The sequence below is a fragment of the Anas platyrhynchos genome, chromosome 11 (assembly GCF_047663525.1).
Source record: "Anas platyrhynchos isolate ZD024472 breed Pekin duck chromosome 11, IASCAAS_PekinDuck_T2T, whole genome shotgun sequence".
NCBI classification, from domain to species: Eukaryota; Metazoa; Chordata; class Aves; order Anseriformes; family Anatidae; genus Anas; species Anas platyrhynchos.
The window spans coordinates 7,911,306-7,924,247 of NC_092597.1; the positions used below are offsets into that span (position 1 = coordinate 7,911,306).

The 12,942-nt window shown below is 35.6% G+C and overlaps 1 protein-coding gene across 5 annotated transcripts in view; it reads right to left on the bottom strand.

Moving 5' to 3' along the window:
* MYO1E (myosin IE) overlaps positions 1-12,942 on the bottom strand; it is a 159,303-nt gene that overhangs the window by 30,134 nt on the left and 116,227 nt on the right. For all 5 annotated transcript variants that reach the window (XM_072043626.1, XM_072043624.1, XM_038184873.2 and 2 more), the window contains 9 exons: positions 10,358-10,445; positions 8,960-9,049; positions 7,806-7,937; positions 6,560-6,694; positions 5,393-5,525; positions 3,077-3,273; positions 1,978-2,058; positions 1,530-1,616; positions 246-332 (listed from right to left, as the gene is read on the bottom strand). In XM_072043626.1, the coding sequence (XP_071899727.1) occupies positions 246-332; positions 1,530-1,616; positions 1,978-2,058; positions 3,077-3,273; positions 5,393-5,525; positions 6,560-6,694; positions 7,806-7,937; positions 8,960-9,049; positions 10,358-10,445 (1,030 nt within the window). The remainder of the gene's footprint in view (positions 1-245; positions 333-1,529; positions 1,617-1,977; positions 2,059-3,076; positions 3,274-5,392; positions 5,526-6,559; positions 6,695-7,805; positions 7,938-8,959; positions 9,050-10,357; positions 10,446-12,942) is intronic.

Sequence of the window (12,942 nt, forward strand, 5' to 3'; positions counted from 1 at the left end):
ATCAAACATACTATCTTATGGTTCTCTTTTTGGCCAATATCTTAAATAACATATCTTAGAGCTCTTGTAAGATCTTATAAGATACCTTATGTAAGATTTATATATAGGCTTAGTATGACTCAGTTACTGAACAACAGTATTTGCATTTTTCTCATGAATGTTCTTGACAGCAAAGCAGTTGCCCAAATATTTTAGAGACAGTTCTTTTTTTTTTTTTTTTCCATCTGTTTATGCCAATTACTTACCACTTTGTTCTCTATCAGGTCACACACTATTTTGTTGTTAAAATAATCTATCGGAGTCCATCTGATTCCTTCTTGCACATATTCTTCCTATTAAGTAAGAGGAAAAAATGCAAATATTCCCATGCACCACATCTCTATCAGCAGATCTACAATATACTACATACACACTCTATGCTTAGAAAAACCTGTCAACTCTGTTTCTGGGTAAAGAAGAGGAATGACCCATATGATGGTTAAAACCAGCTCTCTACACCTAAGAGCAGAATTAGGATCCTTCCCTGTGCTGTCCACACATTCTTTTGTAGTCACTAAGACCAGCAGGAATATTTTGCCAGTGCATTTATTGTCAAAGTCCTTTGCAAATAGCAACAAAATAAGCTTTATGTTATCTTGACAATGCAATTAAGCATCCATGTTCTAAAGTATTTTACAAAATAAGTTTATGACAGGCATATCAAAAATCAGGCCCTCAAAATAACACATTGAGAAATGGACATAAAATGGAGACAGCTTTACTTTTTATTTCTGTATACAATTACTATGACCATAAGGACAGAGACTGGAATAAAAATCATGCTGAAATTTGATTAAATTGATTCACTCAGTTGCATACATATGAATTTAGCTAGACACTTAGAAGGTTATTTGTGTGCTCAACTGCATTGATCAGTTACTTTTATACAAAGGCAATTGTGTATGCACATTCTCGAAAACACTGTCCTAAAGTCGGTGCCAGGCCTGAGCTCATACTGTACACAATTACTGTCTCAGCTGCATTATGTCTGCCCTCCCATGCAGAAGCTCCCTTCACATAAAGAGGGGTTTTTCAGTGAGACTGTGAGCAGAGAAATGCAAATACACAGAATATTTGCGCATTTGCCACGGGGATCTATTTTGTATACATTAAAAAAAAAAAAAAAAGAAACTGAGAGGGGAATGGGTGTGGAGGAAACTAAGAAAAGTATTCCCATTTTACTCTGTCATGTCCAATGAAAGCACAGAGATGGAATAGAACTGCAGTTTTCCATTCCTGTCAGTGAGTCAGAGTACGCAGCAAGTCTAGGCAGTCATATGACTGCATTAGTACACAGTATGACGGACTCGCTTGGTTTACAGTTTTAGGGTTAGCCAACAGCAAAGATTTTATTTTGGTTTGGTTTGTTTTTTTTTGTTTCTTGCTTAACAAGGCAAATTTTATTGTTAACAGATGATGAAACCTCACTTTTTCTACCAACTGAGAAAATGATAGCTCATTCTGTGAAGTCAAAAATAATGTCTGGTTACCTGTTCTGCTTTCAGTGTCAGTTCAATAAAAATCTGCTGCAGTTTTTCATTAACGAAGTTGATACAGAACTGCTCAAAGCCATTTTTCTATAGAAAAAGAAACAAAGTTATTCTCATGCAGTAATTCTTAGTTCTTACGTTGGCAATAGTAGGAGAAGCTTCACAGAAATATTGTCAATGATGGATAGGTTTCTGATTTTATAGGCGTGTATAATCTCAGATCTTTGTTTTAGGATCAATGACCTAGTTTCTTTGAATTTTCTTCAATATTTTGTGTTTACTAAGCGAGACATTAGCAGCAAGAACTTAATGTCCAAGAAGCTGTCTTTTTTTGGCTTCTATTCTGCCGCCAAACTTTTTTTTTTTTCCCTGTTAGATTTTTTCCCTTCTAATAACAAAAAACTGTCAGGTCAGATCAGCTCAAATGCTGAATGTTGCATCGTCTCACCTGGAATATTTCAAAGCCGTAAATATCGAGGACACCAATATTATACTCTTCATGGTCCTTCTCCATAGCCTTATTAATGGACTAATAAAACAAACAAAAAACATAAAACAAGGTGAAGCTTACAATATTTAAATGGTATATTCATAAATCTTTATATAAATACAGTGTTTCTTCAGAAATAACATATTGGAATGGAATACATATGTATTTAATAGGGTACTTTACTTTTTAATAAAGTGTTATTAATATCTAGGAAATTAACAGTATACTACCCTGTTTTCCAAGTCAGTGAGCCTTTGGATTTTCTGTTTGTAAAAATCTCTCCTTTGGTGTAACTGGCTCAGTGCAGTTGAAGAAAAAAAGAGTGAACAAAAAAAACAGACCAGCTTTAAGTCTGATATTTGATGTGTTTTGCAGATAGTAACATGATTTTTTTCACTAATTTCTGTATTCCCCTATTTCATATAGCAGGAATTTCAGAACTGTCATGAACAGGAAGGCTTCTGAGATACTAGCAGTGCCAGCACAGAGCAGATGAGCAGACTTCATCTAATCTAGCTAACATCTGTGGCCAAAGGTAAGGTTTATCCCCTGCCAATTCAGCCTACAGCGTCATCCTGAATAGAAAGCACTGCAGCATGGAAAGTGCAGTTTGAGCATTTGCTCAAATGCCACAGTATCAGGATGCTGAAGGAGATTCTCTGCAGGAGAGTGGGGTAAGAGAACAGGGGACAAGTAACATAACCTATTTATTCTGCTCATTTGAAAATGCTCAATTCTGTAGGAGAAAAATAAGACTGATTTCAGAGAAGTATGGATGGTGACAGAAAGGAGATGTCAGAACATCACACAGGTCAGTTGTGGCAAGAGACTGAACAAATACAGCGCTGAAAGCACAGCTCATTTGCTTCAAAGGAAGTGTAGCATTTGTCATATAATCAGTGCCCTGTATGTGGTTGTGTTCCCACTGCACTGCTCAGTGCTGCTGCTAAGGCTTAGGCAAAGGAACATATACCAGGTGAAAAAAAAAAAAAAAAGCTCTGCAAGGAACATTCCCACTGTATCAATACTTCAATAGAATCAAGCAAATACAACTTACATCTACCAAGTAATCAAAAACACGGGCATGAAGGGCCTTGGCCAGTGCATCCCTGGTGTAGCAAGCTTGTTCTACGTTTAGTGTTACATTAATGGACTCAGATTTGCCTCCCCACTTGCTGTCCATCTGTCTGCTGGTCAGTTTTTCCTTTAGGCGGTCCTGGTTAATTCCCAGGAGGAAAGCAGGGAAAGCCAAAACTGTAAGAAAAATCAAGGTTGCTAGATTATGACTTATACACTAAACCAGTGCAGAATAAAAGAAAAAAAATTAGTTGTATCACTAGTAACAAACAGCAGTAATAAGCCTCATGGGGCATGCAGCTTTAAAAAAATAAATAGGTATTTATTTCTTAAAAATTCCTCTAAGCTCCTCAAGGAAATGTTCAGGTCCTTGCGTACGTGGATTTTAATTAAGGTAAACCACCTCAAAGTAAAATAGTCATCTATTTCTGTACCTTCAGTCCTTTAAACGGTCTTAAACCATAGTTTTGAACTATGTGGTTGATGGAGTGGCTGGAGGAGATGGGAGGAAAACACAAAGCTCACATATTAAATAAAACTGAAGCAATTGAAAAAAAATGTGTAAATACATGAAACGTATAAAGTATAATAAGAAAAGAGTACTATTGCTTCCTAAAATCCTTTCCCTTTCTTCCTCTAAGAATATTGCAAAAAATCTTAAATTCCCTTCCATTTATTTGTTTTTTAACCCTTATTCTGAAACTACAGGGAAAATTCTGGTTCCCATTGTATAAAAGCAGAGCAGAAAAATACACATCTGTGCAATAAGCAACCACAAGTCCAGTATTTGCATTTTAGCACATAGAGCAGATGTTAGCTGCAGGTGTCACACACCTTAAGGAATGGGAAAAAAGAAATTGCTTAAGAGCATATGGAAATAGCTCCCAAGGGTAGGTCTCTTGGAGTTACTGTTGTGCTTCCACTAAACCACATAATCCTCTAACAATGTTTCATTCATGTTCCATTACTTTCAGATCTGCTCTACTGGTGTGAGGAAGATGTAAAATAATCACTAGGACAGCAACCATTTGAGCTTTACACATCTGTAATATGACAGCATGATCTGGCTTCTTTAAACCCTTTACTACATTAATCCAAAAGTATTTTTAGAACCGTTAATAACTGACAGCTTTCTGATTACAATCAGGAAACTGTTTAAATTTACCCAAGGGTACTAGTAACCAAGGAACTATCCAAAGTTGAGTCTATAGCAGCATCTCTGATAACTCACTGAGAACATGAAAAGGTTAAACATCGTGTATTTTAAAAGGCAAGAGACTGTAGGGAAGTATAGACCAAATATGCTCACATACACTGTAAAGATTCCAGAATAAATATTTAGCCAATATTACTGTAAGAATTTATGAGGGAAGTATAATGATAAGAGCCACCTCAAAAACTCCTCCTTCACTGTGCTGATGATTTAGTGTAAGGGAAGCAGAACCAAACACAATATAACTCTACACTCTTAACGCAGAATCATAGACTGGTTTGGGTTGGAAGGGACCTTAAAGATCATCTGGTTCCAACCCTCTGCCACAGGAAGGGACGCGTCCCCCTAGATCAGGTTGCTCAAAGCCCCATCCAGTCTGGCCTTGAGCACATGCAGAGATGGGGCATCCACAGTTCTCTGGGGAACTTGTTCCAGTGCCTCACCACCATCTGATATAAAATAGCAGCAAGAGCTCAAGGATGCCAGGTCAGTACATTACAAATAAGGAAATATTTCCAGGGTAGATATATCTGATAACAAAGCGTGGAATGAGAAATTTGAGACAACGAAGATAACATTTATAGTATGTAAATTCTGATCTTCAACGCATTTTCAAGGCTACTCTGTTGGATGTGTGTATGTACGCCCAAGCACTAACTGTGCACCTGAGACTAGAGATACTCTACAAGTTGGTAGCTGCTTCCACATGAGGATGATGTCAGACAAACCATTAAGAAACTTTTTTTGTTTTTAATTTTATGAATGACTGTTGATGCACTGAATGGAGAATACATTTAAGTTTGCTTGAAAGACGTTCTCACAATTTCAATTATTTCATGCTTAAACGCTGGAAAAAGATTTCCTAAATTCAAAATTACATTTCTGTTAAAGTCAATGGCATTGCACTAGACAGAACAGGGGCCTCAGTACCATTATTGTTTTTGGAAAAACCTAAATTAACAGCCTCACACTAAAAGAAATGATGCACTGTGTTTGGATAAGAAGCTCAAGATGGCAGTTCAGCTCATGCCATCTGGGTTTCAGCCCACTGCTAATTCTGTAACAGTTTCCAGAGGTACTTACACTCTTCACTTTCCACTCCTGCATAGTTGCCAACTTCTTTGAAGCTGATGTTTCCCAAATGAAGTATTCCAGCCACTATTTGTAGTACCAATGCCTGCTCTTCTGCAAAGATCCCAATCACACTCATTGCATGCTGGAAGAAAAAAAACGTCAACAAGTCTGTTCAATTACTTTCATCATAAAAGTCCTTTTAAATTTTTTATATTAAAAATTTCAGTTTATGAAGAGTTTAAATACTTAACACATCCAAATTACATTACAGCCTGAATTATCCAAAGGCACCAGATATCCTACCTGAGCATTTTTGATTTTTAATAATTATATACAGAAACATCTACACCATTTAGAAGAACAAGCACCTGCCCTTGAGTGTCACACTGAAAATAAATTGTTTACTGCAAAATGGGGAACAACGAACCTAAGAGACAATGATTTTGTTCCTTCTATGCATAGTTTTTCTACTGAGACTAACAATTATGAAGAGGTACTGGATGACTCTCAACATTACAGTAGCACAGTCTGTCTGGTTTAGGCTATTTCAGCTACTTATTAGAAAGTGATTCAGCACAACGTTGTGTTTTTGAGTCAGTCTAGAGTCCATGACAACTTACAAAATGTCTTTTCAACTTACTCTTTTTCCAAAATACCCAATTAGCTAGAATGTAGAAGTAACAATTTTTTTTTTTTTTTTTGGAATGCATTTATAAGTGTGCTACAAATAGAAATAAGAAGACATGTTAATATGCTTATTTTAAGTAGTGATTTTCCAATAACAGGAAATCAGGAAGTTGATGTGACCTCCATAAATGTTACACAATGAACTGACAACAATATTGGGTAAAGATTTCTAATCTATGCTTTCTAGGTCCCTTTATCCAGCCTTTCAGTTGTGATGTTTTAAATAGGAACAGAAGAGAAGGCACCAACAAGAATTCAGCTAAAAGTGTGCTCTTTTGTATTTTCTTCTAATGGAAATTCCTCAGTGTGTTTGCGTTTCACATTTTATACCGCAGATTCTAAATGTACAATTTATCTGCGCACAAATTACAAAATTTTCACCCTTATGAGAAAAGACAAATGGAAAACAAAACACCTTCTTTCACAAAACACCTTCACAGTGAAGCGAGCATACATGCACCACTACACAAATCAGCATAAAAAACCCACCAGTGTTTCTTGGAAATCAGATTTGTCATTGATGTCATCTACTTTGTAGGACCCAGATAGACTCAGGTAGTAATAGTAATCCATGGTGGTAATGCCAAGACTGCTTTTTTGTTCTGAAGATGCCCCTTCGATCAGCTACAAAATAAAATCCCAATATTATTAGGCATTACATAACAACCTTCAGCACAGATGAAGCTCGTCAGAAACAGGACTGAGTCTGAAATTATTAGGAAAGAAGGGTAATACTGTGCAAAGTTTGTAACCTTCCTATTTTTTGCTAAGTGAATGACCATATATTCGTTCCCCCTCTCATAAATGGTTTAGTAAATGTCTTCTATTATCTTTATCTCAAAGATTAGGCAAAGCTGTTTTTCCAGTCTTCAATGTTTTACCTAAATCCTCAGGAGCAACATATTTTCCATACTTACTGAAAGGGAGGCACAGTTGTGCAGACATACAGCTGCAATAGGAAGGAATGAACAAACTGATCTCAGCTCGGAGCAGTCAAAACCTCATACAGTCTTCGAACTGCCTGCATCAAAAAGCTTCTCCTAGACACAGAGGAAAATTTGCAGGACACTGCAAACTGTTCATATGCCTCAGACAAGGAGAATACACAGTTCCTGGAGCAATTCCAGCTCCGACTCAGCTTTCCATCCTCACAACACTTCAACTTTATGTGATGCTGTTGACAGTCACTTACAATGTACTGTCTTTAGTTTTGTAGAGCTTGGTCAGCAGCACTTAAGCAGATAAGAAACTCTTAAATAAAGGACCAGCGAAGGATAGAAAAGCCTTTTGTAACATAAATTGAGAGGATTTTTGGAGAATTCACCATACCGATATAATCCTAAGTGTCCCACAAAATAGAATTAAATCTCTTTTTCACAGCAGTGCTATAGAATTCCAGAGCAGAAGGTAAAATTATATAAACCAGTTTAAAAAGAAATTTGTTTGAAAGTTCTCATTTTCTACTATATTCTATTGCATTTTTCCATATGGGAGATCACACCAAATTTCCAGGTTGGGCCTCTGAAATGTTGAAGTACTTTCCTTTTAGAGTTGAAAGGCAGCTAGATAGGTCTGTCAGATGGTGCCTTAAGATGCTATGAAGTTTCTCAATGATATCCAGATTATCTTTTTCAAAACATGTTCAATAATCTCATTGGGTTGAGAATGACTTTTCAATCAAAAGGAATAACAGGTACAAGTTATTTTAAATAACTCATAAAAGAGCTGTAGGTACCTGGTAAAAAATGTGAAAACTCCTCTCTCCAGGATTCCTCATTACAACTCTAGATTTTTCCAGTAGGAAATTGGAGATTTTTCCTCCATCTGGCTCTCCACCTGGGCTAAACTGGATTTCAAAGTATTTCCCCTGCAATAAATAATTAAAGTTGTTGAATGATTAGTAAATAGTAAATAATGCACTACTTGTACTATATCTCAAGGAAGGTTAGTAGCGTATTTAATTATTATCGATATTGTGACTCAGCTACCTCAAGATTTACCAGAGCTAAGAATCTTGAACTATCACATATCTTTCCTTCTTTCTTCATTTATACAGTGCTAGACTAGGGATAATACATCATGCAGTAACGCAAAGGTAGAGAGGAAGTGAGGGGCTTCTTTTTCATTGCTGAGACTCTTGCTTAGCATAAAGGAAACCGTAATGCCCACCTCTACTGAAAGTAAATTTAACAGATTCATGACCAATGGCAAACGCAGTGTTCTGCTTGGAAGCAAGGTAAAGCAATTATTTTGTCCTTTCAGGGAAACATTAATCGTACTAACACTCATGTTGGCTTAGGAACAAACAGCAAATTTGTAAAGCCTATATGTAACTTCTAAAAACAGAACCTACGGTATGTTAGCAGTTATTTCACAACAGTACCTTGAGTATTTTATAATGACACAATGAAAATAATTCCTGCTTTCTGTACATACTAATAAAGGTATTTAATTCTCATCAAATAACTCTAAGGATGCTTTTATGTACTATAAATATATATATATATTATTGCATATATTTTACTAACCTTAATGGTTTGTTGCTGTCATTTGCTTACAGACTGAGAATTTTATAAATTTTGACCTGTACATATTGCAAGAGTAATAAATGTACAGTTTATACAGAATTAAAGAGGCCTCTCAACATATACTTTGTTTTAAAACACAGTCTATAATTGATATAGTTTTCTTTCATTTGTATTTATTTTATATTACACTCCTGAGTAATTAATAATATAAATAATTTTATTTTATTTATATTTTATTTTATATTTTATCCTGATATATCTTCTATCATACACAATATAAACAATTTTATCTTAAACTCCTGAATAATAACACTATAGAAGTTGGAAGCATGAAGGAAATCTCTAAGGGAGATGGACTTACAAATCTGCTGGAGTTATTGTTCCGTACAGTTTTTGCATTCCCAAAGGCCTCTAGTAAAGGGTTGGACTGTAGAATTATATCTTTCACATGCTAAAATTTGAGGAAACAAAAGAAACAGAGATTCAGAAATAGATTTTTTTTTAACAGCCTTTTGTTTGCTTGTTTTAAGTTCTTAAGAGTTTTTCAAGGAAACCATGACATCTAAATTATGTATAAAAAAGTAATAAAGGCCATATCTGGAAAATATCCTCTTGGATGCAATCTTTTTTCAGAGCTTTCATGTTTTTGAAGCTTCTTATTTTCTGAAGAAAATCTTAGAAAACTGAACAAAATGCCTGAGGCTGCAAACAACTAGTCCTTCTGTTCACTGCTGGGCAAAACAACAGAGCCAATAAATTGATACGGTTTTCTTGTGTTTTTTCTTTCATCTTCTTGTTTTTAAGCAATTTCCTTCCTCCACATAAGCACTTAGATCACTTTGAGGGTCTGCAACCACAACGTATGAAGTCAGAACATGAAATGTAGGCTTCTCCAAGTACTTACGCAACCTGTCTGAGGGCCAGTGATGCTGCTACCAGCTCTTAGACAGCCATAGAGTCTGTTACTATTGTTTCTGTATCTGATCCTAGGAGTTGGAATTATGGTCTAGCTATTAGTTTCAGAAGAAACTTAATGCATGCTGAACTGTATAAGTAAAATTGAATTTTATTTCAAGTGAAATTGCTCAAGGCAACTGGCTTTACTTCATGGGCTTCTTCTGTAGATAGAGCAGACTTGGTAATACAGTTATTAAGAAAAGGAACTATTTGTTATTTCAGATAGCTTTCAGATACTATACTTTTGATTAGATAACCTGATAAAACAAGATGATGTTCCTGCTGTTGGCTCTCTAATGCATGCCTACAAATCAGAGACGGAACGGAAATAATACAAACATGAAAAGCCAGTTCAGTTTTCAATGCAATACCAGTCCAGGAGAAAAAAATAAATCACACCTACTAATAGAAGATTGCTTAACAAGGTTAAGAATGATAAAGTTTTACACCACCTTAACTAAACATATATATATATATATACACACACACACACACACACACACTTGTAGGCATATTTTAGTGTGAGAGCTAAAAAAAAAAAACAACTTAACAGAGATCATTCTGGTTTTGTAGATTTTCTCCTCACACAGGTGGCCTAGAGACCTGCAAGCAAGTATTCAGTATTCTCTTCAGCTGACTCCCTGCTGTTGAGGACTTGTATATACACACAGCTGCTCACAAGCTTCTGCAGTTAAGTGCCTACTGGCTGCCAGCATCTGCCAAGACAGACCTTTGCCATTCTACCTCTGAATTCAATTTTCAGACTATGCTTATGCTTCAGTATTGCCCTAAATCAACTCACCTGTACTTTAGGGCCACCTCCTGAAATTTTGGAGACATAGCTCATAATATATTTAGCAGCCACAGTCTTTCCAGCACCACTTTCCCCGCTATGAAAAAAGGAACACAAAAATGTACCTGTTAGTTTTTAAATAACTCTAAGAACGGAGTAACTTATGGTTTATCTTATACAAGTATCTTAATATTGAATAACAATACCATAATAATGAATAATAATAAATAATAAGTGTTTTATATCAGGTAAGTTGGTAACACAGACTGTGATACAGTGTTGTAGCATGGTTGCTTGTATATTTTTATGAATAAATAATTCTGATTAAAGCATCCTGCATGGATTCCAGAATCTCTGAGATTTCAAAGTCAGAATATAACGTGAATTGCAAAATAAATATACTTAAATCAAGATGCTCAAAAGAGCACAAGTGCTTAATCCCATTTAAATTTAATGGGATTTCAGATCTCAACACAAAAACTCATTTGAAAGTCCAAGCCCTAAGTGGCATGCCAGATGCCCACTTCTTTTGTTTTAGGCATTCCTGAATGAAATAATGAGACATTATTAATCACATCCGGAATGACGGAAGAACCACCTTCCGGTTCCTATGCCTCTTGACACAGGGTACAAGAAATCTTAATATTCCATACTAGCTTTAATAATTCCTTCCTTCCGTTTGAATATTTCACTTCAATGGTGAATACAGTTTACATCAGATTTGTTTTATTCTGATTATTAAGAGTTTCTTAAGATGGAAAGGAGATTGATACTTCATGCAATCCAACCTCAACAGTTTATTTCATACCTTAAAGCTAATCTCATTTCAACAGAATTTCTCCAGCCTTACATAAATCTTGCTGCAAATTAGCTTTGCCCTTAATGAATTTACCCTGACCTTTAGGTTAGATGTTAGGAAGAACTTCTTTACTGAAAGGGTTGTTAGGCACTGGAACGGGCTGCCCAGGGAGGTGGTGGAGTCACCATCCCTGGAAGTCTTTAAAAGACATTTAGATGTAGAGCTTAGGGATATGGTTTAGTGGGGACTGTTAGTGTTAGGTCAGAGGTTGGACTCGATGATCTTGAGGTCTCTTCCAACCTAGAAATTCTGTGATTCTGTGATTCTGTGATTCTGTGACTTGTATAGGAATACAAAAAACAGCATAAGGACGTCTGTTCAATGTCATAAAGATATCTGAAATGTTTGTTGTTGTTTTTTTTTTCTTGTGTGAAAACCTGTACCATCTTTAGGCTCCTGAGTAATTTCTATGAATGTTGACTCTTCTATCCTGCGCCTACTTGTTCCTGGATGTGGATCAACTGCACATCTTTTCCTGCACAAATTTTAGCTATGTTTGCGAGAGAAACATCAGCATGTCCTGCACAGGAAGAGGACTTGCTGAGAATGTCAACTCTTAGCTCCTTATCAGCGTGACTAATGGAGACATTTACAGAGGCTTAATTCTAAAAAGGCTTCCCAAAGCTTCCAAAAGGTACAGAAATACTGAAAGGAGGTTTTGTTTTGTTTTGTTTTTAGTCAGAAATAAATTCATGTGTTTGTCTTCTCCTGACTGCAGTTTTACAGATCAAACAGGATACTTAAAAAGGTGAAAAAATACTTCTTGATCAAGTATGGATCATGACTTCTGTTATTAAGTCATCTTTTCCTAAATATCAAGGAGAAGAAAGCCTGTATTATTGGTATCTATGACATTCACAGAAACAGACTGAGTTTGTTAGATAGCAAACCATATTTGGAAGTCTGTATCAGCAGTATTTAAAGATGTTTTAGAAAAAAGTATTTCTTCAAACCAAAATTTGCTCACAGAAATTTGCTTATCTTATTGCAGAACAGGACAGAGGAGCCAATCTACCCCAAAACATATTCTTGAATTTATATATACATTTTTCAACTGAATACAGACAAGGATCTGGGGTCAAACACTGAATAAATAAGATCAGATGTTATTTAACAAGCAGTAGAAATGTAATACATTTACTTAAGTTTTTATTTGATGTATACATTATCCTTTTCGTTGTTCAAATTAAGTATGGTTTACATTACCCATTCCATAGTGTCTGTCCTGGACATCAATATGGAGGAATATAATTCCATTTTATTGTTACGTCTCTGTTCCAGAATAAGTTATCCTTTATATTAAATGAATTTGGCCAAAAGACTGCCTTTCAGAGTTTGCTGTAGATTTATGTATGCTTACACTTTTCCTCAGTTTTATAAGTTTATTGATCAGAGACCAGTAAATAGCTCCAATTAAATACAGTTGAACAGCATGATACATTCTTTATGAACTGAAGTAATTTTATCTGATGAGATGGTGTCTTACCCCCAGTAAAGCACTGGTACTCTGCTGCCATAGGGGAATTGTGGCATTCCTGGCAAATGATTCTCATGCAGAAGCTTTGTCACATACATTTTAGTGCTCTGTAGCTACTATTTAAGACGAGTTAACAATCATTTTTTAGCTTGCTAGTTTTAAGTATGTTGGAAGTACAGTGGTTTTTAAAGGTTGAAAAAGTAACGAGAATGGCTTAAACTAAGATGTGTATTATGGTACAATTTTCTTAGAAACCTT